Below are 27,853 nucleotides of genomic sequence, written 5' to 3'. Positions count from 1 at the left end.
GCCAACCACTCCCTTTATCAGCCCGCGCAGTGTGAGCCCAAAAGAACTCGCCACAGATGAGGATTCCGACGGAGACTAGAATCGATTAATGGTACAGGTAGTACGAATCTATAATCTATAATACCTAAATAGGAGCAACCCACTTAATTGATTTCTCTGAACATGCAGATAGTCCACGTCACATACTCCCACTTTTTCCGTCCGTTTCAATACACGTCACAACTATCTTGAGTTTCCTCCGCCCGTTACAGCCACCGTCAGTTTGTTTGTTTCGTCGTAACAGAAAGAGAACGCACGAAGACCATTCACATAGGCTGGATAAAACCCAGTCTTTCATCTTTACACAAACCCGAAAGCAGCTCATTCCTATAAGCCCACAAACAGCCCTCTCTTCGTCTTTGTATTTTCTTTTCATAAAAAAACGTGAACACTGTTCATCTTCTCGGGAGAACCAGTACCTTCTGCGTCCGCAGCGATTCCCCATTGAAAATTTCCGTTTCCTCTTCCCAATCAACCCCCCCCCCCCCCCCCCCACCCACAGCACTCACACTTCCTCTTCCCACGATCTCCGCTCGAATCGGAAACAGATGGAGGAATCCGACCAGTTTCCGCATAGTTCGCCCCCTTTAAAATCTCTGCTCCACCTCCCCCGCCCTCGCTATCATGAACCTCCAGTACAGACAGGGGTTCTTCCAAATCGCTCATACCGTCAGTGCTTCTGGTGAGCAACCCCCTCCCCTGTTTCCTCTCAACAATACTACTGGTAATATCCTGCGTTAAGTGAAAAAACTATGCAGCCATCTGCAGGTTTCATCCAAATCGTTCCATGTTAAACAGCCACCTAAATAACTTGACTTCTTCCTCAGGTATTTTCTTAGTTTTAGTTTCATAGGGCGTAACTATTGTTCATTCTTTACTTCCTCAGGTGTGGGACGTCTTGGCTGCCGAACAATCCGTTTTACACCTTCCTCACAGAAGTTCAAGACCATTCAGGGAAAAGGGGAATCTCCATAGATCCTTACCAGTATGGATATATTTCAGCGCACGAAGCATCTGGTAGATAAAGAACTGATAGTGCTCCTTTGTCAAGTCATCATTAGCCTTGATGACCTGGTGGAGGTCCATATCCATGAGCTCGAAAAGTACATACACCCAAGTATAGGTATGTTATTAGTGCCTCCTAAAATCATTTTTTTTTTCCTCAAACGAAATTCTTGCATTCTGTCAGTTGGTTGCTTACATTTCGGTTTTCTTCATCTAAAAAACATTTTTGTTAGATGAGTACCACCTTTCACCCCTTTAGATCCACTGGTATTTGTTAGATTTGCAAACGTGGATAGAGCAGAACTTTCTTCATGTAATACAGGTTTGAATTCCATTCCCCTTGGTCATGAACGTCAAGGAGGAATGTCACGTGTCCGTGGACGCCGACGACGTCGGTCATCACCTAATCCTACTCCCCAACCCAAACCCATATGTTGCTGTGGAAAACCGTCGTAGGCGTATACATCTCATGCCTAAAAATATAAACAGAGGTTTGTTAGGCATATTCTATTCCTTCAACTATGTAAGCTTTAGATACCATTTCTCTTGGTTCATTTAACCATATCATACTTTTTATGGATAAAGAAACAGCCTTCGTCGAGGGACATCGTACGAACCGTTAAATCAAGAATCATCTGAATCAACATCACACACTCAACATCCAATCTTTACACATAGCCGTAAGCTTCTATTTTCTTTAATATTTGTACCTTAAGAGTGTCTGTGCAATTCACGTTTAAATAAAAGCATCCCTTCCCGGATAATCTTTTAGGGACTATATTTCAACCCTTAAACCTTGGAGGACCCAAACATTCATGCAAACATTGCGGCGCCCTGTTTTGGTACGAAGAGCGTTTATGCAGAGATAGAACTACTCCAAATCCAATCTATAATTCGTGTTGTAAAGGAGGAAAAGTGTTCCTGGAGCCATCTGATCCTCCTCCTCAGCCCCTCATGGATTTATTGACTTCAAAAGATAAAGCACTATCAAAGCCCTTTTTGATCTTATTCGCCAATACAATACCATGTTATGACTTCAATGGGAGCTAAAGGTAATGAGTCCATAAATGTTGGTGGATGCCCATATGTTTTCAAAATTACTGGCCAGCCCTGCCACCGTATCGGCTCTCTGAAGAAAATACTACTACTATGAAAAGGCAGAAGGAAGAGTATGTATCATTTCACACAAACTATATTACATATTATCATCAGTTATATGCTTCTCTCTCAAATATTTATAGTTCTACATCTTCTCTTAAGAAGCAATGCTGACAATAATGATGCGGCAAACAACTCCGAGCAGTAAGAGTAAAGCCAATCTGCATAAGGCATATCATAGGTGCTGTTTGTGAACTTTTCACATATTTAATATTTCACTCCAAGATTCTGTGGTTTGTCAATGGTTTCTTACTTGTGTTAATTACGTTTCTTACCATGATACTTACAATTCATGCAGAACATATACAAGTATGTGACCAACAAATAAGAAGATTTCCATCCTATGACGACATAATATTTCCTGGGTTGATAATACCAATACCCGCAGTGATCAGCTTATGTTGTGACAGAGAAATGTGACTGAGAAACATCCTCATCTGAAGAAAAGTTTTGTAAACTATATCTATATCCTCAACTCCGTCTATCGTACCTGCATGGATATTATTAACGAACCCAGCTTTTAGTTTTGCTTTCAACACTTTCAAGTTTCCGCTGGTCAATTATGTACATATTGATGTGGCTTACATTTTTGTTCTTATGATTTCATATGTCTTACAACCAGACAAGCATGTCTTCGCGATGCTGAAGTGTCCTCCTTATTATTCCCATTGTTATTTTTAAAGAATGAATCATACACGCATAAACCATGTTTACAACTTCACTAAATACTTTAGCGCGAATCTAAATAAAGTTTACTGCGTATCATACTATTTATATTCAATCAAAAAATCGTGAAGATATAATTAAAAAGTAAAATGAACACCAAGTATATCCTTTTTGGCATCTCTTTATTCATTTGTATACGGAATTCCAAGGTTAATTTTAAAACCAAATATCATCCACATATCTTAAAAACAACTCCCGCAGCAACGCGCGGGGAATCATCTAGTATCTATAAAGTTCATCCCCACTAAGATGCAATTAATGTTTGCAAGCTCAAAGCAGGTGCAGCCACGTCACCCAATTAACCTTGTCCGTTGGATTTCACAAGTGCGGTCCTGATTATACTATCCAAGTACCAATATCATTTGTTCCCACATCATCCCTCTACCCAGTTAGAGCCTAACTGCTCATTACGCTGGACCGGCCCAACCCACACTAAAATATATGTCTTCTCTCTAGCCAGCCCGCGTCCGGTTTAATTAATAGCTAGCCCACCTTCGGTTCTTCTTCTCCAACTACAGCAGGACATGCTCCATGTCGTCGCATCAATGGCCGGCCGTTTCGGCTGATCTCCCACTGGAAACTGTTGGATGCCTCCCACCGAAAACTGCTGGATACCTCCCGATTTTCCATTTATCTTTTGTATTCACTCCTTCCGCTATTGGATGGTAATGCTCCCTGTTCTTGTATCTTCCACGAGGCCACAATCTGTTCAGTTCTATCGATTTAATGGTTTCCATTCGCTGACTGCTGAGATTGATCGTGTATTTAATCCTCAAGGTTGCCTCCTATTTAAGCCCCTCAAATGCACCTACACGCTGTGTCTGTTGCGTGCGTCTGCTGGTGTTTTGGACGAGAGCACACTCGATCTACAAATTCGTGCAGCTCCCCAAGTTTTTCATCTCATATGTGCTGGCTATCTTGCCGTTGATTTCGTTATGTGCTATATGTATTTCGTGAAGCTCTATATCTAATGTTTATCTGAATTTCCCTTGCAGCATTCTCCCAGAGAGAGCTCTAATGATTTTAATAGCTTCCTCGGATGCCAGTTACAGTTCTCTATGTGTTTTAGCCCCCTGGGTAACCTCTTTTCCCTGAATAGACAGCCTAGAATTGTTGTTGCCTGCCTCCCAATGATGTCGGATGTGATAAAATGTTCACATCCGTCTCACATCTTGAATCTTCATAGGTCTTCATCTCTGTCTTTACTCTTTAGCCGTCCTTTTGATTTCATTATCGGCTCTACGTTTACAGGACTCTAGGTGAGGGCTTATCTATCAATTAAATTGCACTTTGTTTCCAGAGCTTTCCAGGTTATAAGTGCTTATTGGCTTATATTCAACGTTCATCGTCAGGGTACAAGAAGGACTTCATCTCTTTCAGTTTATCATGTACTCTGTCAAGCTCTGTTTGTATTGTTTGAGTTTATTTTGCTGGAGTTTCTGTTTTATGTATTTTTCCAACAAATAGTACGCTGCCACATTGCTATAATATAATGATGGAGCCTGTCGCATTATATTACTTATTTTGTCGGTAATTTACCACCCACGCTATAGTACAGTCGGATTACATGATGATGCCTTTTATTCCCCAAAACTTTTGCGTTCAGATTGCAGATTCAACCATCCGCACAATAGTCACATGGTCGATCAAAGCACATACCAGGGATAAGATTAGGAGCACTGGAGCAGTAGAAAAATTTGTGAAAATCGACAGCCAAGATTATATTGAAAGTCTGAGAAATAAGAAAATGGGAGAAGCCAGCCTGCAAGATCAGAGGTCTTCTCCACCTCCTATTGGTTTTCTGAAGATCGACCTACATGACCAGGAACAAAAACGGCTGTCTGGGAGCTGCAGAAAAATAAAACCAACAAATGAAACGCTTAAAGTTGAGGCCCCCATTCTTTTCCACACACACTTGACAGGGCGACCTGATTAGGTTGCTGAAAACTCATACTCGAGACTGACAGCCAGGTTTTGAACCACACAGCCACAAGCTTCTTTTTGTTCTTTTTCTGTAATTGTTCCCCGAGGACATGTATATCGTGCTGATCTTTCAGCAGAGATAGCATTGAACATTGGCTTGGCTAAGCCAGATCCCACAAAAAAAATGTAATTGTTGACACGGATTATGCTGGGAAGTCTGCCATAATGGAAAGGAGATTGGGTCGTTCCATCTAAAAAACACAATATGTTACACTTGATATTAAATTTTCAGTATTCTACACTTTCACTCCCTGCAATTTTTTTCTCCGCATTTTGATATATTGTTCTTGCTATTTTTTGTATACACGACAATCATCTCTTATGTCCACAGCAACGCGCGGGGTATCAACTAGTATATAACATGAGCTCAGCCATTACGTAAGAAATGTTGATATGACTGACTGCGGCCTCTCATACATGATACACTGAGTACATACCACAAGTCCACGGCAATAATACAATAGTTAACACTAAACGTGACCACGTAAGACAGTGTCCATACATTTCGCAGATAAATAACACTAACACAATCCGCCACTTACACCATAGCATGTCAAGAAACAAAGCAGGAACAGCATCACAATCCTTGGCTTCAAACTTCAGGTCACACACTCAATGCCAATGTATAGATCCGTCTGCACTATAAAGAACAAAATGAAGTATGAGAAGACATGCAGCACAGGGACATCAGCATACAGTCACAACAGTACTTTACGAGGCAGCATATGATCTATTTTGCACTCTTATACTGATGCTCAACACGAATACTTCATTTCTCACTATTCCTGAATCATTGGCTGTTATAAGCCACCATTCAACAATCTTTCCTACTTCTAAAAATTTTAGTTGGTAGTGTATTTTAACTAGATTCAAAATTCAAAGGAAGCGCTCAAGACAGCTAATGGGGTTGTGTCCTAGGCACTCGAAGAACATCTGCTAACTTCCACTTTCTTAAGTGAACAAATTGTATGAGATTGGACTATGTTGAACCTGAGAGCGTAAGTAATGCTTAATGTAATCTAGAAAATGAAAAGTTTGGATTCTCAAGACAGCAAAATGGGTTGTCTCCTATACACATCTTCTGACTTCCATTTTCTTGAGAATAGTTTGTACACATTACACATCAGCTTAACTGAATATAAGAACTCACCTTCCATGTTTATTTTCTTAGGTTCTGTTTGGTGGGTGTACATGTAAGATTCATTACGTGTGTGAATTTGCATGGTACTTGAAAAAAAAAATTCTCAAGTTGTATCTCAACTAATCTATGTGTAGCTCCGTAGCAAAGGCACGGGCTACTTGCTAGTTCAAGTACAAACATGATGTTGTAACTTAGCACTATTCCACATGACATTTTTTCAGATGTCTTACACCACAACAGTCATTACTCTAGCATCAACAAAAAGAGGCGAGGAAGACCAAATTAATATAGAAGGTTTGGTACAATTCAATAAAACTACTTACCCAGATCTCCTCATGCAGAAGGATTAGTGACAAATTCCATTTTGAATCCATCAAGAGCAGCCTCATGCTCCGCAATAGCACAGAGTGAATCAGTGGAGACTTCATGGCCCATGAAATAGTTGACATCAAACGGATGCACAATCCTAACAGCAGCACTCTCGCAAATGAAGCAGCGACCTGTTTGCAAAATCAAACAAGTGTACATGTAAAAAAAGACCAGGCTGTAATTACATTACATCTTTGTTATTGTGAAACTCTATATATAATAACTAAGAGATTGATCCCTACTAACTAATTTTCCTGGCTTCACAGCTCACGCCTAAGCTTTTCTCAAAGATGTGCTTTCTCTCACTCGACAATAACTTCCAGTTTATTGAATGGTGTTCACATACTTGCTTCTTGTTCGCATTGTTGACTTTAAGTCCATGTATGTATACCTTTTAAACTTAATACTGATCAACTTTGTTATCTTTTAAAAGTCTCATTGGTTTTTTCCAATTCTCGATATAGGGATCCTGTTCTATGCATATACTGAGGTATGCTTTTTGTCCAATTATACTTGAAAGACCTAAAAAACAATCACACTATGGAGCAGTACTTTTTTTTAAGAACATGTCTTTCATCCAACATCTTGGACTATCAAGAAGCATGTCCTAATCTGAGCTTAACCTTCACACCATGACAACTAAATTACAGAACCAACAAAGAGATGGATGCTATTGCAAACTGTAAGGAATTGATCAGAGAGACGATGGATTTTTTCAACACAAGTTGCTTTTGATAGAACCAAGCATCAGGTGTTTTTGGAAATTCGTCATTTGTCCCTTATCTCTTATATTGGTTATTGCTCTCTTTGGTGTGCTGTCATGCCATAAAAAACGAAAGTTCTGCTTTACTAAGGTGTGAATAGGTAGTTGTTACAGGATAAAAAAAAAGGTTGTTGTTTATGTCAACCAATGAACCAAATAGCACAATCATCTAGTTGTAATCCAGCTTCTAGGATACAGTTCCCTCAGCTAGGGTTGCAAACCATGGTGTGTGCTTCAGAAACAGAACACATGACAATCTGATGAATGTCCTCTTCTATATTTGTCAGCGGATTAAGACCTGGGCAAATTTGCACAAAGCAGATGTGCGAGAGAAACTACTGCTAGGATCCAAGACTAAAGGTGGTGGCCACTAGCCTGTTTAGTCACGTGAAGGAAGGGCCTCCACTTGCCGGAGGCTGACAGCCTGAAGATAAAGATTTCACTGAAGGGAATATGTGTGCTTTATGTACTTCATCTTTTTGGTAATCTGTCGTCTAGTGGTGGCAAAACCCTGAGACTTGTTTTCTGAGGCATGGGTAGCTAGGTTTTCGAGGATAGAAGATGCATCTTCCCCTTTTGGTCCGACTACAGTTTTCTTTCAGTTTCCAGAACGGATGTAGTAACTTGGTTATGAAATCGGAGGGAAAATCTCGTTTATCACAAGAAAATATTTCATGTAGCCAATATAATTTATTCCTAATCAAGTAATTATTGTTGTTGTGGAAAGAAGTTTATGCCTGGTAGTGGCGAGGGCTTACAGTACGTAATTTCTCGAGCCAGATGTGGCACTGGACAGCAGACCGGCGGCATTGTTGATTGTTCAAAATCATCATCTACTTTGTTCCAGAACTCGGCAAAGAAGAAGCTCCAACCAGGTGACGATGCAGGGGCATCACCAGTGCTTGCAAAAAAGTTTGCATGGTAGCATGTTGTGCCTCTGTGGTACGAGGAGCATATTTTTGACGCCACTCCACAGATGATACCAAGCTTGTACTGTGGTTCCTGAAACAAACAGGAAGGTGGAAAGTTAAGCAGTAATGGGAAGTTAAGCAGTAACAGTCTGCAAAAGCCAATTCAAGATAGTGATTCAGAGGTCAAGAGAATTATTATTTTTACCAACGGATATTTGCGGCCATGGTTGAGCAGCAGTTCTTCCAGCTTTTTATGAACATAAGCCTGCACCCAGCAGTCAGGATCCATCGAGGATGGTTGGCACAGATTCGAAATCGTTGGCACTGGTGCTTTGCAGGTCTCAATCAAGTTGCATATCGTTTCAAAATCAGCATTGGAGACACCATATTCATGAGTCAGCAAGCTTGAAAGACGACCTCTGAGAGGGAGTAGCAACTCCATGAATTCCACGAGGACAGAAGGCTGGGGGTGCCTGGTTGCATGGGCAGCATTAACTATTTGGCGGGATCCTTTTATATCGACACAGCAACCCCCACGTGCGAGCACTGACACTGCATCGTTCTTCTTGGAGATGGTTGCAGCGTCATCTTGGATGATTGCAATAAGGGCGTGTAAGGAACATGACGCGATACGGCTCATGGAGGAAGTGTACTGGATCTGGACGGTTTCATCCTTTGGGAGTGGATAGTGTAAGCTGTACCAGATGGAGTTGATGATGATGTTGTGCACAGGGTTGTCCATGACGCCGTAGCAGTACCCGGCTGCCAGGAGAGCGTGTAGGAGGCGGGGCCGATGGTCACTCGGCAGCATGGAGAGAGCCTCGATGTAGAAGGAATGTATGTCGTCGAGGAGGCACATCATGACCAAGTTCATATCTGATCTCAATTGCTCATCGGTGGTGCACAGTAAGCAGTCGAACTCTGGTTCTATAGATCCAGTGAACAGATGGATGTAGCCCGCCAAATCATTGTGATCATCATCATGGTCGCCATGGCTGCTTGGATGCCTCGAGATGGTGGATGTGGTGACAAGGTTGCCGTTTCCATTCCCTTCGTTATTGAGAGTTGCGACATGGTCTCTGGTAATGGTGGTCGTGGAGAAGAGGTCCTGTCCGATGTTGACGATTATGGTCACATTCCCGTCGGCGTCTCGGAAGGTGCCAGGAGTAGGGGCCGGCGGTGGTTGCGGTGGTGACCATGGGTGTTGAAGCAAGTTGAGGGTGTCGTTGACCCATCCGACGCTTAGCTGTTCCTTTTCCTCTCGGCGGAGGTTGTTCAGGACAGGGTTGAGCAGGTGATAGGGGAAACTGGACGTGAGAACCCGCACGAGATCATCGGGGTCGTGCAGCAGCATGGCTGCACGGGCGGCATACCTGAGAGCGATCTTGGTCCTGCTGCAGTGCGGCCACGCCTCCCGTACCTCAAACTGAATACTTAAGGAGCCTTTGCGGTGCTGCTCGACGAGGCTGATAGCAAGAACGAGGTCGTGGTTGGCAGCGCTTAGATAGCGCTTGGCCTGGTCCTGGGTGAGGTGGCGGAAGTAGAAGGTCATGAAGGTGACGAGTGCGGCGCGGGACTTGCGCGCGATGTCGACATACGAGGCCCTGTCCGCGGCGTGCCGCACCGGGTCTACGCCGGCCGGCAGGACGTCAGAGGCTCTGGAACTTCCCATGAGGTAGATGGCGTTGACGATGATGTTGGTGACCGGATCGTTCAAGCCGAGGAGGAGGCCGCCCAAGGAGAGGTAGCGGGCGAGCTTCGGCATCTGGGCGATGGGGAGGCGGCGGGCCGCCTCCAGGTAGAACTCGGCCATGTCGTCGAAGTAGTGCGGCGCCTCGGGATCTGGATCCTGGTAGTACGGCGGGAGATCGAAGGTAGAGCGAGTCACGGAAGGGGAGGCAGGGCGAGGCATCCACGTGCCGTAGATCGAGGTCGCAGGGTTGTCCTCCTCCATAACCCGCATGTACAAATCCAAATCCTCTTGATTTGGCTCCTCCTCGAACCAGCGGATCGGCTCCTGCTGCTGCCACTGGATCATCTCCCACTCCGGCGGTCGATGCGGCGACAAACTCCCTGGCTCCTGCTCCCCCTGGATCGGCTCCGGATCCGGGAGCAGCGGGGGCTGCGAATTCCCTTGATCCTCCTCCCCCTGTATCTTCTCCCACTCCGGCGGTGGATGCGGCAGCGAACTCCCTGGCTCATCCTCCATCATGTCCCACTTGGGCGGCACCTGCTCCGGCTCCTCCTCCTCCCGCCGGTCCTTCCGGCGGCTGGCTTCCTCCTCCATCTTTCCCGGCTCCGGCTCCGGCGGTGGCTGCGAATTCCCCTGCTCCTCCTCCCGCTGGATCTTGTGCCTCTCCGTCTCCCGCGGCGGCGGCGGCTCCTTGGTCGGTTCCTTTCCCTTCCGGCGGCTGGCTTCCTCCATGGCTTGTTGTAATACGCCGAGGCCGTATCCCTCTAGGCGTTTGCCCCAGAACTGCGCCCCCCCTGGCGAGTCCAGGATAGCCCACAGCTTTGCCATCCCCTCGCCGAAAAACCTAATGTATCGCCTTTCCCTTTCTTCATCAGTCATCGAGGGAGAATCGATTTCCATTGTCGGATCCCGCACTCTCCCTCTCTCAAGATTTCGATTTAGGGCAGCTATCGCACCGCACTCTCACTCACCCTTATCTTTCCCCAATCTTCCTGTGAACAAAAGGAGCCAGCGACGACCAAGGGCGTGACTGGTTGGTCGCGTTTGATAGGCATACCTGGCCAACGGGCCCGCACGGCACGGCACCAGCCCGGCCCCCGTTTCACGTGCCAGGCATGGCCCGGCACGCCTGTGGCCCGTAAGATGGCGGGCCGTGCCGTGCCGGCCCACGTGCCCCGACCCCCGGCCCCGGCACGTTGGCCCGTTTGGCTCGCGGGACCGAAAAACAGCCCGTTTTTCTGTTTTTTCTCCTGTTTTGCTGTTTGCCTGATTCTAACGTGAAACTGTCCGAAAAAATCGAAAAAATTCAGAAAAAAGTAATATATGATAATATTTCATATTGGATAAAAAAAGCTTTACTATATGTTGCCTCGTTAAAAAACCTTACATCCTCGGAAAAAGAGTACTGCCGCTCTAAAAATCTAACTACATTGGCGCTTACCGTTCATGCTTGTTCAGGTGCCTGATCAAGTGGCCAATCCCATCGGCATCTAAGCACACTGAAATGTTGGTTGCATGTATTACACACAACTCTACTTTTGTTTACACCATCCTCCACATAATCATGTTTGGTGAAGAACTCCCATACGCGGGATACTCTTCTTCTTCCCATAACTTGAGCTTCTTTAGCTTCTCTTTAAGCAGCTTCGTCATCCCTCTGGATATGGCGAGCATGGTGCCTCACCAAGTGGCCGCCACTATCTCCATAAGGCAAGATGGCATGGCATCGTTTGCACACCGCTACACGCCTTGTAACACCATCCACCTTCTGCTCTTCATACGTGAAGTGTTCCTGAGTGGAAACAATAATTCTTCTCCTAAATCCGAACATGTTTCAGTTTGTGTGTGAGGAGCAAAGGTGAGGAGTGAGAGGAGTGGAGTGGCTTGAGTTGAGTGTGAGAAATAAGAAGAGTGGGATGCCCTATTTATAGGACAATAATAGAGCTCAGGGGTAATATGGGGACAAAGTTTGTATGGGATAAAAAATGGCCTTTATTACTAGCTACCTCATCAAAACCTTCCATCCCTGGGAAGTAAAAGAGTACAGCTGGCGCTAAAACTAAAAAAGAAAATTACAAAGGGATAGAAGAAAATTACAAAAGAAAAATAAAATACACCACTACAACTAATCTTCTGGTTCTTCGCTCCAGCTCACAGATTCGAACGCGGCTATCAGTTCATCATTGTTGGTAGAGTGTTGGGCTCTCCGTTTGTCTAGTTGAGCATCTTTCACGGTCATTAGAGATTTCACCATATCCGGGGTGAGACTCTGTCTTCTATCATCAATTATTCTTCCACACATACTGAAAGCAGACTCGGATGACACAGTTGAGACGGGCACTGATAGCACATCCCGTGCTAATATGGATAGCACCGGATAATTTTTCCTTTTCGCATACCACCAGTGTAGTATGTTAAGCTCCTCTTCATCAGAGTGCGTGACTAATTCGCTGTTGATGTACCTTGCTAACTCCCCGGTACATAAAAATGATCCATCGGAGCTCGAGGCGGGCGGATCAACAAATAACTTTTCCCACACTTTCTTAATCCTTCTGCCTGTAGTTGGTACTGGGGGAGGCCGTTGGTGCTGCGGTAGGTTGCCATACTTTTGCTCATACTTACCATAAACCTCAACAAATTTATCTTTTACTTCAAGGAAATATTGATCATATGACACATTAACATCATAACTTAATTGGGAGAGAACAGTAGCTAAAGTGATCCAATATAAATGCAAATGCATACAAGAAGGGAATATTTCTTCAATATTTCAAATATTTAAGTTTGATTTTTCCAACAGCTTCAAGTAAAACAGGATCATTTTCATATTCTTTGAGGTGTTGGGCAATTTCAAGAATATTGTGCACAATCATAAGAGATGTGGGATAATAAACCCCGGACAAAGCAACAGTTGAATCATAAAAAGTCTCTAAAAATTGAACCATTGATTCAGCAATGTGCCATGTATCGGCAGAGAGATAATCCCCACCGGACTGGTCTTTGTATGGGCAGTGTTGATTAATAAATGCAGCGAATGGAACTTTGTCCCTGATTAGTGAGTTAAGCATCAAATATGTTGAGTTCCATCTAACAGGCATATCTTGATGAAAACTATGGCAAGGTTCATTTATAAGCGCGCAATACCTACCGTAATTAGCAAGACGTGGATTAGAAGCATTCAACCATCCCATTGTTGTGCGCAATTTATCAATGTGTGGTTCTAGATTCTTCAAAGCAGTTTTAGCAATAAGATTAATTATATGACAAGCACAACGCTGGTGGAGTAAAAAATTTGATGCATACACCTCAAATAAAGGAGTGAGAATTTGCATTGCACTAGTATTTCATGAAGCATCATCCAAAGTTACCTCAAATATCTTTTCCGTAAGATCAAATTGATCAACAACTTTACATATAGCTTCAGCAATGTTCTCACCAGTATGTGCTATGTCAATTAATTCATATCCTATAACTCTTTTTTGCAGTTCCCAATTACGGTTAACATAATGCGCAACCACAAAAATATAATCTTGCTTAGCCCTACCACTCCAGGTATCAGATGTTATAGAGACTGAAAAAGTTGATGATGAGGCATGTGTCCCATCGGGCGGCCCAGTTGCTGTAGATCCTGAAGGATGAAGTCCAGCCCAGGAGCAGGAAGCCGGATCCCAACCGACCTACAGAGGAGGCCGGATCCGTGAAGGCCCATGAAGTATCCGGATCCAACACGTACTTAGAGGAAGGCGGATCCTTGACATACACGGCAAGATATTGTACCGTAGTTAGGCAACTTGTATTTCGGCTAGGACTCTCCGTGTAAACCCTAGATCCGGGCGTCTTTATAAGCCGGATCCCGGGAGCCCTAGAGGCACAACCACAACTCATTGTAACAACGCGAAAGCGCCCAGATAATTCCAGACAAGCAGCAGTAGACCCTGTCCTCGTGCAGGTGTTCCGAAGCTGGGTAAATCGCGTACCACCGTCCCGAGTGCTCTCCGCCCTATGGCCCCTACTTCTTCTCCCCCTCGTGAGGATCCCTCCTCCGAGGTATTGTCGAATAGGCAACGACAGTAGCGGAGCTATGTTGTCTATCTATTGTACCCCTCCTATTGGGTGCCCTGGCTGGCTTTATATATACAACCAGTCTAGGGTTTTACAAGAGTCCTAGTCGACTACTTCTTCGGGTTGCCTTGTTGGGTCTTCTCCATATTGGGCCGAGCCGAGCCAGGTATACTAATAATGGGTATCCGAAGGGTATACCCATGTCAACCGGGAATCGATTATGGCAGCGTTTCCCCCTCCGATCTTCACCGGCGGCGGCCTAGTGACTCTCTGTTTATGTGTTTTTGATCTTCGTCACCGTAGCCTCGACGAAACCCCTAGGGGTCGTATATATAGTGATTTTTTAGGTAAAAACAAGTCGGTTGACATTGGATTGAATCCAAACAGATGCTCAAGGCGAGAAAGAGGCCTGGTGGCGCGCCTAAAGGGGGTGCGCACGCTACTGGCCCTCTTTCCTAGCCTGTTGACCTTTTGGTGACTCATTTTAACTCATTTTATTCGTCTCAAAATTTCCGAAGCGTGCCCCATGACCTTGCCCTTTTTGGAGTCACGTACCTCTTGTAATGTAAAAAACACTAACAAGATCCGTTTTCTGCCGAACAGAATTAGAACCGGAGGAGAGGAGATTGTTTAGAAAGCCCCTAAAACATCATAAAACATGGGAATAACACTATATAACATGCAAATATGTGGTAATATGTTGCAATAGAAAAGTTAATGTATGCATTTTACATGCATCACACACGCAGACCCTACCCCTATGAGCATCTTTGAGAGACCGGGTCTAAGAAATTGATTCGGCAGGTCTTGAAATTGACGAAGTCACCACGAACGCCTCACGGAAACATCTCCTCTCACTAAGGAATATTCCATCTTTTTAATGAGACACCAAAGTATTAAATTTGTGATTGAAACTCTGATAGGCTAGCGTGATACCCTCCCAACCATCCAACCACAAGTTGATTCTATTTATGGAGATATAGACCTCCAAATATACACCTTCCACTAAAAATGCTCTAAGCATAAGTAGGTAGATGTTTTATTCACTTGCCTACTCCCCAAATAAAAAAGTATAATACAATGATTCTAAAAATATGATGCACTTAATTGATACGTGCATGATCTTAATCGAAGTGGTTACTTATGACCTTTATATGGAGAGCAAGAGATTAGCTCTAATCTATAGCAACTCAGACAAATTTGTATTTCACCGAAAGTGTTACAAATTTATCAAAACTTAGATGTATCTAGACACTATCTAGTAGTAGTAGGTAGATATACATCTAAATTTTAACAAAATTAAGGGACGGAGGAAGTACAATGACCGTTTTGAGACGAGGACTGTTGTATTTTACTCATTATAATCATCTCATTTGCGTGTAAAATTCGTATTTTTCTTTTGGCGTGAAAATTCATATTGATAGAACGGAGTATCTGATTTATTTTCCGTCAAGGTAATCCATAGACCACAGATGGAGCGTTTTCCGTCAAGGTAATCAATCCATAGACCACACACAGTCCACAGATCGAGCGAGAAAGGGGAAAGGGCCGGTTCTGCGTTCCTCCCGAACCGAATCCCTCACCTCTCCCGGCTCGACATCTGAGGTCGTCCCTCCCCGGTTCCCCTCAGGGCTCAGGCTACCTCTACCGGGCGGCGGGCGAGCAGGTCGGCCCCTCTCCCGCCCTCCTCTTCCTCTGGCTCACGCCGCCTCTCACTCTCACTGTGTCTCTCCCTGCAGCACGCGCGGCCGAGAGTAGCAGGAGAGAGGCTGCTTCCACTGAGCCGCCGGAGCAGGTACGTCGCCGATGCCCTCCCGCCCCGCCGCGCTCTCCCATTTTCTCTCTCTATCTCTGCTCTCCGGTGGAATCTATTCTTGCTCCCGGGCGTGGACGCGTGGCGCGCCGGCCGGCTAGCTGCCCGCACCCAACCGTCGGAGAACCAGACCTAGGGCGAGTTCGATTTCCAAAATAAAAATAAAAATGTTAACACACTGCTCTTTCATGTACTTTCAAGCCCCATGGCAACTTCAAGCCCCATGGTAACTTCAAGCCCCATTGAAGATCAATATAATGTGACCGCAATGGGTTGGGCGTCCTCCCCCTCTCCTGCCGAACTGGCGGAGGCCATTGGCGGAATCCATAAGGTATGCCACATTAGATGGCATTTGGCTGAATCCACACGGATAGCATGATTAACTTTTTGTTTGTAGTTTGCTACCGCACGAGCTCCTGAGGTGGTGTTGGAAAGGTGTGAGCAACTCCTAAATAACAGCAATCCCACTTTGCAAGAGTGTGGATTCAATCTGCTCTTGGTAATTTTTTTTTTTTCATTTTCAACGCTATGTGAAGTTAGTCTATCTAATGAGGACTTTAATATATTTGATTTTGATTTCACAGTTCTTAGTGAGGAAGAGGTGGTCAGATTTATCTGATGAGCAAAAGCAGTCTGTTTTTTCAGCCGTACCTAAGCTTATAGCTTTTGCTGGTATGGCGAGTGCATGGTCTATTAAGAATACAATGGCTATTATAGTATCACAACTAATTGGACAAGATGTTGCCGGGAATTGGGCAAAGCTAGTTGACGCGCTATCATGTGATGAGATTATGGTATAATAAATATTTAATTTCACAAAAATGGAAGTATCTATAACTCTTTACTTCTGCAAAATGAAAATGTCTAAACAACTTCCTGTAACTTTTAGGCCGAGAGGACAATCATAACATGCATTTCGGAAGGCATTACCATTCCCAATGACGAGTCCAAAGGTCGGTCTAACTGTTCGTGTGAAGTACCTTAACTGTTTATCACTGAACTAATGAATTGCATTGATCATTACACACAACAGATAAGAGGTTAAAAGACTTGAAGATTGAAAACTGGGACAGTCTTTCAGAAGCTATGTTTTCTGTAAGTTTGCTTTGATTTTGTCAAATAAAAGGTGGGTCACTAATTAGGCAATATATGCTAACACTGCTGTACTCTATCTTTTGTAGCTGATCCTGAAACATCTTGGAAAATATAATCCATCCCAAGTGGCAGAATTCCAGCCGCATTATGATTTGGTACTGTTTGCTGCAAATACGGTATCAGCATATGCTCAGTGGGGTGAAGTGAAGAACCTTGTGAAAGGTGTTGGTGGGATGGATTTGATCATAAGGTTTGTCGTCGTTAGTTCTCACTATCCTTTTCAATTATGTCAAAGAAACGGCCAGGATTCGAGAACAAGATATATCAAATATTTTTTTTATGGATTATCAATAATGATACATGATACATTAAGTGAGATGCACAAAAGTGGACACAAGTGTTAGCTATTATATTCTGAGCGCACTAACGTAACTATTCTAAGCTAATTGGAATTATATGCCTGGCACGTTGAAGCTCTGGGTGTGTTTGGTTTGTGTCCAAGATTGCCCCACCAAAATTTTGGCTAGCCAATATTTTGGTTGAGCCATTTCTTGCCCACAAGTTGGCCAACATTGGCTAAAAAAAATGAACTAGAGTTGGTAGTGGAACATTGGCAAGCCAAAAAGTCGGCAACTATCCAAACAAGATCCAATCTTTTGGCCATGACCAAAAAATTGGTTGAGTATACTTTGGTAGCAATCCAAACACACCCAGTTTGTCATCATAATGAAAAGAGAGAAATATGTACCCTCATGGTAATATCGTTGGACCAGAAAATAAGTTCTACGGACTGTCTAGGATCCACTGAATTTTTCTATATTGCTTTTCTATAACATCAGATGAACGTGAAACTTGTAGTAATGATCCCTTTTCCCAATTCCCAGATAGTTACTTAACAACCACATATTCCATAACTTGTTACATTTTTCTAATCCCTCTGTAGTTGGAATCTACAGATACAATCTTCAAAATTCTCAAAGGATTTACATCCTTTGTCTACCGAAACATGCAACAAGTGACACATCAATACAATCATAGTGTAATGCTCAGGGAAAAATGTCATAGTGGAAGGCTAATGGGTTCTTTAAATTAAATTATTGAAGCTGTAATTAAAGAAATACTAGGTCATAGCAAGTTAGCAACGATTGCGGCAGCACAATAGGCAAAATGATTTATGTTGGATGGTAGAACTTGGGGAAAGGGTAGCCCCTGATCCTGATCTAAGGTTGTAGGGGTGCCCCCAGAGCGACGGAAGGAAGAGGACATAAGGGAGCCGGGGACTTAGATTATTTAGGTTTATTCCTTCTTGCTTTATTCCATACGATGGCAAGGCATTAAATAGCCTGCGATTACAAACCAATCTAATCTTGCCTTCCTGGTTAAAACTAACTTGGAAACTGATATCTATTTAAATGGAAAAACTAATCTAGAGATAAGCCGTATCTCAGCCTTGTGCAGCAGCAGGCCTGGCCTTCCCCTTGGGTGGCCCCACATAACATCTCTCCCCCCCTCATCAAACAGCTTGTCCCCAAGCTGGAACACAGGGTAGCTGTGACAAAGCCTAGTCTGGCTTGTCAACCTGTTCATAGTCAGAGTCAGGAGCGATGTAGAGAGCAAAGAGCTGCTTGCAGCGATGCCCCGAAGAGAACTTCTCACCACAGTTGAAACAAAGACCTTGGCTTCGGCGCATTCTCATCTCTGTTGTAGTCAGCCGTTTGAATGGCTTTGACCCTATGGACGCTGCTGATGCCAAGTTCTCTGCTGGTGCTGCTGGTACTGTACCAGTTGTTTTCCTGGAACGTGCTGGATGCCCTGGGACTGAAGCTGTAGCCAGGTGCTCGTAGGAGCGGGCTAGGTCCATGGCCTCATCTAGTGTTGCTGGTTTGGAGAGCTCCACCTGAGTCTTCAGTGGGTCGAGGAGGCCGGTGGTGAAGACGTCACATTCCTGTGCATCTGGTAGTGTCCCGCAGCGTGACAGGACGGTGAGGAATTTCTCTTGGTAGTCCTCCACTGTGCTTGTGCGGCAGAGCGAGATGAGCTCGCCAAACTGGTTGCTTCTTGATGGAGGACCAAAACGGGCATTGATGCCAGAACCAAAAGCAGGCCATGAGGGTCGTCCATGCTTGTTCGTCAGACGGCGATACCACAGGCTAGCCACCCCTGTAAAGTGAAATGCTGCCATCCATGCCCTGTCCACTTCTGGAGTTGCACGGCCAGAGAAGTACTCCTCGCAGCCAGTCAGCCAGGGCAGCGGTCCTCCTTTCCATCATAGGTAGAGAGGTCAATTTTGGGGAATCGGAAGTGTCCACCATTGTTTTCTCAGTCCTTGGCGTTGTTCTCCTGAGGGTAGGAGCCCGCCCTGGCCGTGTTGCCGACCGCCATGGATGCCGATGGCAAGAAAGTATCGCTCAGCTTGGAAAAAGATGGAGCTGGAGGACGGGACATAAGACCTGTCTGATCGTCCAGGTCCCCATCTCCCCTGACCTGTTTCTCCAGGCGTAGGATGTTTCATGAGATTATCGAATGAAGCCTTGACTTCCGTGTTGATCTGCTAGCCAACCTGCTCTCGGATGAGTTCTTGCACCTCAGCCACCGTGGCGTCGCCAAGCTTACCGTCAGGATTCATGGTGAGCGGAACAGCGGAGATCGCCGAATCTGATGCTGAACTGGTAGAACTTGGGGATAGGGTAGCCCCTGATCTAAGATTGTAGGGGTGCTAGATGGGAGTTTGCCCCAGAGCAATGGAAGGAAGAGGACAGCAGGGAGACAGGGACTTAGATTATTTAGGTAATTAGGTTTATTCCTTCTTGCTTTATTCCATACGATGGCAAGGCATTAAATAGCCTTAGATTACAAACCAATCTAATCTTGCCTTCCTGGTTAAAACTAACTTTGAAACTGATATCTATTTAAATGGAAACAACTAATCTAGAGATAAGCCGTATCTCAGCCTTGGGCAGCAGCAGGCGTGGCCTTCCCCTTGGGCAGCCCCACATAACAGTTGGATCAACAGATATCTAATCATGCATGTTTATCAGTGAAAGCCTTCCAAACGAAATAAAGTGCCTTACCTATTGTCCAATGCTGTAGTGACCTGGTCCCCAAGGAATCGGGTGAAGAGCCTCGCAAGAGCACCTGAAGGGATCTTGTTGGGTAAGGAATATATCGTTATTTCCACAATGACCATAGGTGGAACACCATAATTTAAACCCCTTGGCCACCCTTCAGGTTTTACATAGAGCACCCAAATCTAGGATATCATTAGGATGGTGGTTGTAGTGCGCAATATATATAATCTATAGCTAATAATAATAATAATAATAATAAAAGACTTCTTGTTCGTTTGGTTTGTTTCTTAATGCCCCAAAAGTTGATGAAAATTACGCTCATTGCCACTGGTAAGTTAAATACCATTTGGTTTGTTTCTTAGCTGCCGCCCTAATAGGAGCGCTGCACCTACAGGCGGGTTCAGGTAACTGGCTCCAGCAGCGGGGGAGAAGGATCCCCCAGCAGAAGTTCTCACGGCCGGATCTGGCGAGGGGGAGATGGATTGCCGGTAAAATTCGCCTGGGTCGACGGAGGTCTGTTCAGCGATAGAAGCACCTCATGCGGGAGCCGCGCATTGGACGGTGGGGGATGACGCGGAGATCCGCAAGGTATGGATGGGGATGGTGGCGAGATGGCTGGAGGCTTGCTGGGACGGGGGGACAGGAACGACGCTACGAGCATGGAGCGGCTGTTGCGGGCGTGAGCGAGTGGACGGGCAGCGCTCCGAGGAGTCAGGCCGGCTTGAACCATGCGGGAGGACGGCCACCTAAATCCCATCCCCCCCAGGACGGGGACTACCCCGACCTAGCCTTGGGGCCTCGGCGGCTTCCACCGCGCGGTGCGCGCTGACCGGCTCATGGTATGCGCGGATGCCTTTCGTGCCTCGGTTCAGCCACTTTGTGCTATCTGAATCCCGCGACGGGATGCGCCGGTCCCGTGTTGCTGTTTCCTTCGCTTGCCCGTGCTGGATTGGCAGGATGGGGATGGGGATGGGGATGCAGGACGCTGCTCATCGCGGTGGTGCTTACTCCAGAGCTGTGTCCGCGGAGAGCCGCAGCTTTTTTTTTTTCTTTTCTCGCATGCGCGTCTAATATCTATTCCGTTCTCGTGGTAGTGCTTCTTCTGGGCTCTTTTGCTTCCTTGGTCTTGGGAGAGTATAGAGCAGGAGGAGGTGGAGTTGGGTGTAGCAGAGCACGAGCAGCGTCCATCTCTTATTTTGGTTCCCAGATTTTGTTAAAAAGGCTGGATATACATATCGCACGAAGGGATCAACGACCTGGATATTTGATATTGTTGATAACAACTATGCAGAGACGTGGTATATAGTTTCATTTTCAGAAGTAAAAGGACCATTTTTATTCAGTTAAATCCATTGCCAAGTGATTAATGATTTGATGGTATCAACATATTCTTAAATGAAAGATTGTATAGTATAATACTATATATTCATAGGCACACCAGGCCTTAGAGCATCATCACATGAGAGGGAAAACACTACACATCTATCTTGATTCTTGCATAGAGCTACTTGAATGAAGTAGTAGGTGAAGCCACGGCAACATAGGTAGCTATATATCAGTTCATTTGGTTGGTGTCTGAACTCGGAAGATACAACTGAAAAGCAAGAAGCAATGTTGGTGGTGGAACTGAACTGATCTGAACATATCACATAATCCAATGTATCTCTTCTACTTGGGCAAAACCGACATAATATGCTATGCATTAGATATTTATTACTTCATATTATGATTTTTTTTCTTAATGATAATGATGCATTGACTATTGTTATGCACTGGTTGCACCGGTGGTTGTATTGATGGCATATACAAGATTCCAAATCAAATGGAGTAACTATGTTAGATTTTGTGGTTATAGCTCAATAACTCTGATCCATCAGCGAAAACTTCACTAAAATTCTCTGTGGCATAAACAAATTCAGAAAAATCAATTTAGTAAAAATTAAACCGTAGCAATGCATGGGCATGTATGCTATGGGATAAAAATAGAATATGAGGTTCTTGTTTTTCTAATGTGACGCCGTAGCAGCACACGGGCTTTGTGCTAGTAAATACTAAATAGAAGATCATATACCTTGATAGCCTCTTGCATGAACAGATTGGAATTACTCTTCCAAGTCATTCTCCTGCAAGCTTCATAAATCTATTTAAAGCAATTTAGCATTAGCCATTGCCAGGAGGAACTCTCCAGATGCAAACCCTGTCAGTGGATGAATAATTGGTATCATTTAGGTTAACTGAAAGGCAAACGAGTATCATCCCTTACCACCCAGCCCACACCATGAATAATCGCTCTCCAAAGCTTGGCTGATTTTTGGTAGACTTTTAGAAATATGTGTCCATATTTCATAATAATAGTTGGTTCTGCACAGTGGTTGTTAGACATTACTAAAGGCATGATGGTGTGCCATCTGAAACTCCCCAAAACTATTTGTCACTAGTCACCAACTGAAAATTGTGAATGGAGAAAACTGTAAATTCTTTTTTGCAGCATCTTAACATTAATTTAGAAGCAGCTATCTAATATATTTTCGTTCTTATATTTTCACGGCACAAGAAATTAATTTAGATGAACCTATCCAATATATTTTCGTTCTTATATTTTCGCAACACAAGTACCACACACAGAGATAAAAAAGAATCGGATTTTTCTAATGATATGAACAGTGCAAGGAAGAACAACCAACCTGTCTTAACTCAAATGTATCATAGCCACATGAATTGACATGAGTTGGACTGAAGGAAGTAGTTATATAGTTAGAAAGGAGAATTCCATATAACGCTCACAACTATTACGTTTCGGAGAGCAACGCCAGGTCCAAAGTGGGTGCTCCCGAAGCGCGGTAAATTCCATCTCGCCCCCACCCCTGCTCGGTGCTCCCGAAGCCTAGGTAAACCTTCCCTTGGGGAGGGATGGATATACCAGTATGTTGCCCACATCCATTCCCATGCCCATGAGGCATCCCACCCATTTTTACCCTCCGCTTTATCGTTTGCCCATTTAAAATCGCATCACATGCGTTTCGTCGTGCTACCCCTTCTGCCCTGCCCCATTTGGATTGATCGATCCTCGGGAAAAATCGCATGACCATGGTTTCAGAATTCTCTTCCATACAAATTCAGTTAGAAATAATTCTCTTGCAAATAATTTTTAAGAGAACCAAGCAGCTGCAATTTCTGCAGATATTCAGAAGCATGTTTTGTACGAACTTGCATAACAACTTGGAAAAGGAATTATTAAAACAGTAATTTCACGATTGCAGAAGCTAATGTAATGATAAATCATCATAAGCAAGTTATATAGCGTCATAAAGCAAAATAAATAAATAACAATAAAAAGTTGAAATTTTTACAGTTCACAGAATTGGGAGCCGTGTAGTCCACCACCACGACATCTGGGAATTCATCAATCACACATGAAATAACATCTTCTCTTGCAGAAGGACCATATATTTCAATGTCTGTACCACCGATTTATCTATTTGATCAAGGTTCTCTCTACTACTGAATGAAAGAGGAACTAGGTGAAGGCCCCTAGAAGTAGCTGCTTCGGCAACAGATGCCCCTGTTTTAACAGTGCAGCCATTAACCTACAGAATTGAACAAATGAAAGACTAAATACTACTAAACAAATCCATTTAACAAATTAGTCTAGCATTAGAACAAATTTGATTGCACCTACTGAGAGTGCATAGATAACTCTTCTTGATTTACAGTTGGTGAGGACGCTTCATTATATAGTCCATCTCTTGTCTTTTTAGACTCAACTATCCCATCTCCCAAGTAAATGAATGGAGTGAATAAGATCATTATTTAAAATATTGTCATCAAACAACAATTCTGAAATTTATGTATCAGGCTTCAGTGAGAAGTAAAGCCAAACTAGTTCAACTAAAACTGAGCATTCCTGTGAGCCAAGCTAGTCATGGTGGTTAGAAAATTATGTCCATCACAGTACTTAAATTGTATCAGGCTCCCCTAGTCCTGGTGGTTAGAAAATTTCCTCGAGCCAACCTGAGCATTCTGAAATTTATGTATCAGACTCTAATGAACTCAACCTCAATCCAGTGGGATTCATCCATACCCACAGTACTTAAATTTATGTATCAGACTCTAATGAACTCAACCTCAATCCAGTGGGATTCATCCATACCCACAGTACTTAAACTAGAGGGCTATCCCAAATTTAAAACGAGATGGAGTAGCAGCAACAAAAACTAATCAACCACTAGAGCTGCTAATGACGAGGGCTGCTTATCTGCCTGAATCAATGACTATTCAGGGGAATGCACCACAGAAATCCTGCAAACCACAGATTAATTGAATATGTGGCATTACAGTAAAATCCTTCCAAACTTTCGATCTATGATTCCTAATACCAAGGAGACTTTCTGAACTAACGTCATCTTCTAAATCAGTTGATTCTGTAGCACTATCAAGGTGAAAAAACGTAAATTAGCATGGAATAAAAATAACATTATGAAGTAATACAGATCAATGTTCAATAATATGGAGTGTTCTTACTCAACATCAATTGGGTCTCTTAACTAAATTTTAATAATGATAACAGCCAGTAGTGCATGATAGTGTTCTTTCTCAACATCAATTGGGTCATTTTGCCTTTCTATGCATATCTGCTATGAAAAACATTGTATATCATTAGCAATACTAGAATGAGGACAACAACTTGTACATTATTCATTCATTGAATCATCAACTTGCATTTGCCTGTACCATATAAATTGGCAAAATATTAACACAGTTTGCAAAGAAAATATACACGCACCTTTGAAGCAATTATACCTCAGTCAGACGATGACTACAGTACTGAATATATGTGAATCCATTAAACATTAGCTGCTGCATTGGAGCAATTAAGCTCTAACAAGGCGGCGTGAGGCAGAAGGTGGAGCTGGCAGGTGAAGGGCGCCCCGAAGGAAGGCATAGGGAGGCGCCACCAGAGGAAGGCTTGAGGGAGGCATCGCCACCAGAGGAAGACTCGAGGTAGGCAGCGGAGCTGGAGGAAGAAGAATCCGTGGACTGTCACCTTCGCGCCGTCGCTCCTGCTGTCTGGTCGCCACTACGAGCCAAGGAAGCCCTCATCGCTGTCGATTTTGGGGATAGAGGGGCAGGGGAATGGATGACATGGGTATTCCCCATCTTACCCTCCCAGCTTATGGATATTCCCTGGTACCCTACCCGCTTGTTTTGGGTAAAAAAACTGATGTCCATACCCAACCCGTGGGTATGACCAACGGCAGATTTAAGCCTAGGGGCTTTGATTTACTTCTACAGTCCACATCAGCTCCGCTCGTTCCGCTGTACTGGCCATTGACCTCCTACCGCTGATTGGAGCTCCCGTCGCTGCAAGATGGGATCCACTCGACATACCTTTGTCTTCAGTTGTCTAGTACGTGTATTTCCATCCAGATCCTTTGACTTGGCCATCCTCTTTGGATCCTTCTTTGGATTATAAACCCTCGGGGTCCAAAACCATCCTGATCTGTCAAATGATAAACGGAGCAAGCAAGCAGAGGGCATAAGACACACCAGCAAACAGAGCAATCAGCAAACAACATCATAACACAGCAAGCAGAGCAGAAGGGGCTGAGGTGTGTCACAGAACAGAGGGGCGAAGCAGAGGGGCGCCCCTCTGCTCCTCCCTCTCGCGTGCCCCTCTGTTCTGCCCCTCTAAAATCATTGCTTAATGCCCACTCTTCATTCTTCATTCGAAACTTATGAATCTAAAGTCGGAGGTTGCAAACTACTCATTGCTTCCTTCTGTGACATTTGTACTTTTAAGTACCCAAACTTGATGGTGTTCACCCTAACATGTTTTGTTTGCCTTTTTGCAGCTGCAAGATACTGCTAGGTTTGGAAGGCCTTTTCCCTGCTGGCATTGGTTACATGTCTGCAATCTGTTCAAGGTAAATGATATATAGTTTAAAAATAAAGTTGCTATGTCCAGTGTTTTTTTCCTGACATATGTTTTTTTTGCAATTCTATAGAGTAAAATCAACTGATTGTGATCATGATGTATTGAAGATAATTTTCTACACAGTCTTTGAAGTATTGAAACATCTTAATCAGGTTTGTTTGTTTATTACTTGTGATTTTATGTATTGAGAGAAGAATTTGACTTGATATTTGTGTTACAAAACAGCAACCTGAGGTGTTGCAGTTTAGGCGAACTGTCTGCTCGTCCCTTGTTTCCGTCAAGGAAGTAATGGGGCCAGACTTTGAGGATCTTAAGGAGGTGCGGACCAAAAATTTCGGTTCCAATTCATTCTGGCACACATTATGTAATTATTTTGCATTTTTACAGATGCAGTTCAGAACACTTAAGTTAGATGGTAATTTGATTTACTAATGTTGCAGGGTGTTGCCAGTTTGTTGGAAGAGTTCAAAGCAGGTAGTCACATAACAATTGGGGAATATAAGGAGCTTACTGACAAGCTATTGGATCGCATGGTTTGGTAGTTCTGAAAATTGACAGATCTTAAATGTTGTGTTTATCATCAGTGTCCCATACTTCTTTATGGTACTGACCTTAGCGGATTCTGTATTAGGTAAAATATTCCGTGCGTTCTACCGATGATGCAGTTTGGTGTGTGGGTGAGTGTGTCCGGTATCTGTTGACATCACTTGGGATTGTTGGGTTGTGCAAACTGCGAGTAACCATTAATACTGTTCTATTTCTCTAGTGCATTGACATTTTGCACACTCTTTTCTGGTATTTTTTGTCAGTCTTTTCTCTAAGATTTATCTTTAGACATGCCATTGCCTGATTAGTCTCAGAAAGACATAGTTTCTTGCCACGTTATTGTAGGTGTTGGTCAAATAGTGTGGTAAGCGAGAAAGCAAAAAAAAACTAATTATATATATACTACAGTATATAAAAGTTATACTACCATTTAGCGCAATCTTAAACGTTTGAGCACTGTAGACGTGAAATTTTTCTTTGCCCGGCGGTTGAGACGTCTGTCTCTGATACTGTAGATGTGCAGTCGTAAGTTTTCATTTCCTTTTTTTTCTTCGCAATTTATCTGGTGTAACCGGCGGGCCAATGCAAAACGGGCGCCTAAATTGACCAGGCCTAATGAGGACATTCCTATCACACTACTACCTCCGTCATTACCAAATGAAGATGAAGCTGCTGCCAAATGAAGATGAAGCTGCTGTGAAGCTCAAGTCCAATGAAGTTTGGATTGGACTTATTACAAGGGCTCGTGCGAAGCTACTTAAATAACAGGTGAACTTGTTCCTAAACGATACTTTGATTGGTGAGAACTTTATACTGTCTAAGTCCTGTTACTTATGTATCATCAGGTATGAAGAGGAGACAAGCATCGCACGAGGAGGAGAGGAGCAGCTGGACGTGAAGATGGACGTGGAGCTGGACATGGAGCTGGACATGAAGATATCTCATGGACGCGCGAGGGAGGAGCGGGAGGCATGCGCGAGAGGAGAAGCCAAAGTCCAGGCCGGCCCAGCACCCGGTCAGACCGACCACCACACCGGCGCGCCCGGTCCCTGGCCCGGTCCAACCGGGCGGTCCGCCGGATCCACCCCGACGCCAACCGGGCGCCCAGCTGATGCCAATAGGGCGGGTTACTGCGCGACACATCCCGCTCCCGGTCAGCACCCGGTCTCTGGCCCGGTTTGAACCGGCCAGCCCGGTCCCAGGCCCAGTCGACCGGCCCCCAGACCGGCCGTGTCCGAGTCTGTCTCGACCAGATCTGTTCTGAGTCGGTTATTTTCGTACTTTTTCGACCTGAGGTCGTCCTGAACCCCTATATAAGTGCCCAGGACGCCCCCAAAATTGCTTTAGACCATGTTTAAGATAAATTCCAGTTCTTAGTTGTTTGCTCTACAAAACTATTGAATCCCCTACACCATATTGATTGATTTGGTGTGGATCTGAAAGTCTTGTGTAATCTGCTGTTCCATTGGGAATTAGAAGGTTGCAACTTACCGCTTCGTGGTCGGCGGCTACGTGCGCAAGTGTGTGGAGTTGCGAATATCTTGCA

The 27,853-nt window shown here is 44.2% G+C and overlaps 2 protein-coding genes and 1 long non-coding RNA gene across 10 annotated transcripts; 2 read left to right on the top strand and 1 right to left on the bottom strand.

The window, feature by feature from the left end:
• Positions 1–368: 368 nt before the first annotated feature.
• LOC127291999 (uncharacterized) lies at positions 369–2,828 on the top strand. 6 transcript variants are annotated; one of them, XR_007844900.2, is made up of 4 exons: positions 369–721; positions 926–1,162; positions 1,367–2,383; positions 2,501–2,828. It is a non-coding gene; the product is annotated as an uncharacterized lncRNA (long non-coding RNA). The 6 variants fall into 6 exon arrangements; XR_007844901.2 differs by having other exon boundaries at positions 926–1,535; positions 1,630–2,383; XR_007844899.2 differs by having other exon boundaries at positions 926–1,724; positions 1,817–2,383.
• Positions 2,829–5,261: 2,433 nt separating this feature from the next.
• Positions 5,262–10,806, bottom strand: LOC127291998 (uncharacterized). 2 transcript variants are annotated; one of them, XM_051321343.2, is made up of 4 exons: positions 8,301–10,806; positions 7,943–8,186; positions 6,376–6,552; positions 5,262–5,551 (listed from the first exon to the last, which is right to left on the bottom strand). In XM_051321343.2, the coding sequence occupies exons 1-3, from the start codon at positions 10,686–10,688 to the stop codon at positions 6,386–6,388; spliced, it is 2,799 nt and encodes a 932-aa protein (XP_051177303.1). In that variant the 5' UTR covers positions 10,689–10,806; the 3' UTR covers positions 5,262–5,551; positions 6,376–6,385. The 2 variants fall into 2 exon arrangements, with proteins under 2 accessions (XP_051177303.1, XP_051177302.1); XM_051321342.2 differs by having other exon boundaries at positions 5,262–5,546.
• A 4,549-nt stretch (positions 10,807–15,355) lies between these two features.
• Positions 15,356–26,531, top strand: LOC127291997 (protein HASTY 1). 2 transcript variants are annotated; one of them, XM_051321340.2, is made up of 12 exons: positions 15,356–15,516; positions 15,590–15,645; positions 15,865–15,994; positions 16,061–16,162; positions 16,248–16,457; positions 16,553–16,616; positions 16,697–16,758; positions 16,845–17,008; positions 25,679–25,750; positions 25,832–25,913; positions 25,987–26,079; positions 26,202–26,531. In XM_051321340.2, exons 3-12 carry the CDS (start codon positions 15,869–15,871, stop codon positions 26,301–26,303), a joined length of 1,077 nt encoding a protein of 358 aa, XP_051177300.1. In that variant the 5' UTR covers positions 15,356–15,516; positions 15,590–15,645; positions 15,865–15,868; the 3' UTR covers positions 26,304–26,531. The 2 variants fall into 2 exon arrangements, with proteins under 2 accessions (XP_051177300.1, XP_051177301.1); XM_051321341.2 differs by lacking the exons at positions 25,679–25,750; positions 25,832–25,913; positions 25,987–26,079; positions 26,202–26,531 and adding an exon at positions 20,221–20,666.
• Positions 26,532–27,853: the final 1,322 nt, after the last annotated feature.

This window comes from Lolium perenne, chromosome 4, assembly GCF_019359855.2.
Source record: "Lolium perenne isolate Kyuss_39 chromosome 4, Kyuss_2.0, whole genome shotgun sequence".
In the NCBI taxonomy this organism is placed as follows: domain Eukaryota; kingdom Viridiplantae; phylum Streptophyta; class Magnoliopsida; order Poales; family Poaceae; genus Lolium; species Lolium perenne.
This window is presented reverse-complemented; position numbering and strand designations above follow the sequence as displayed.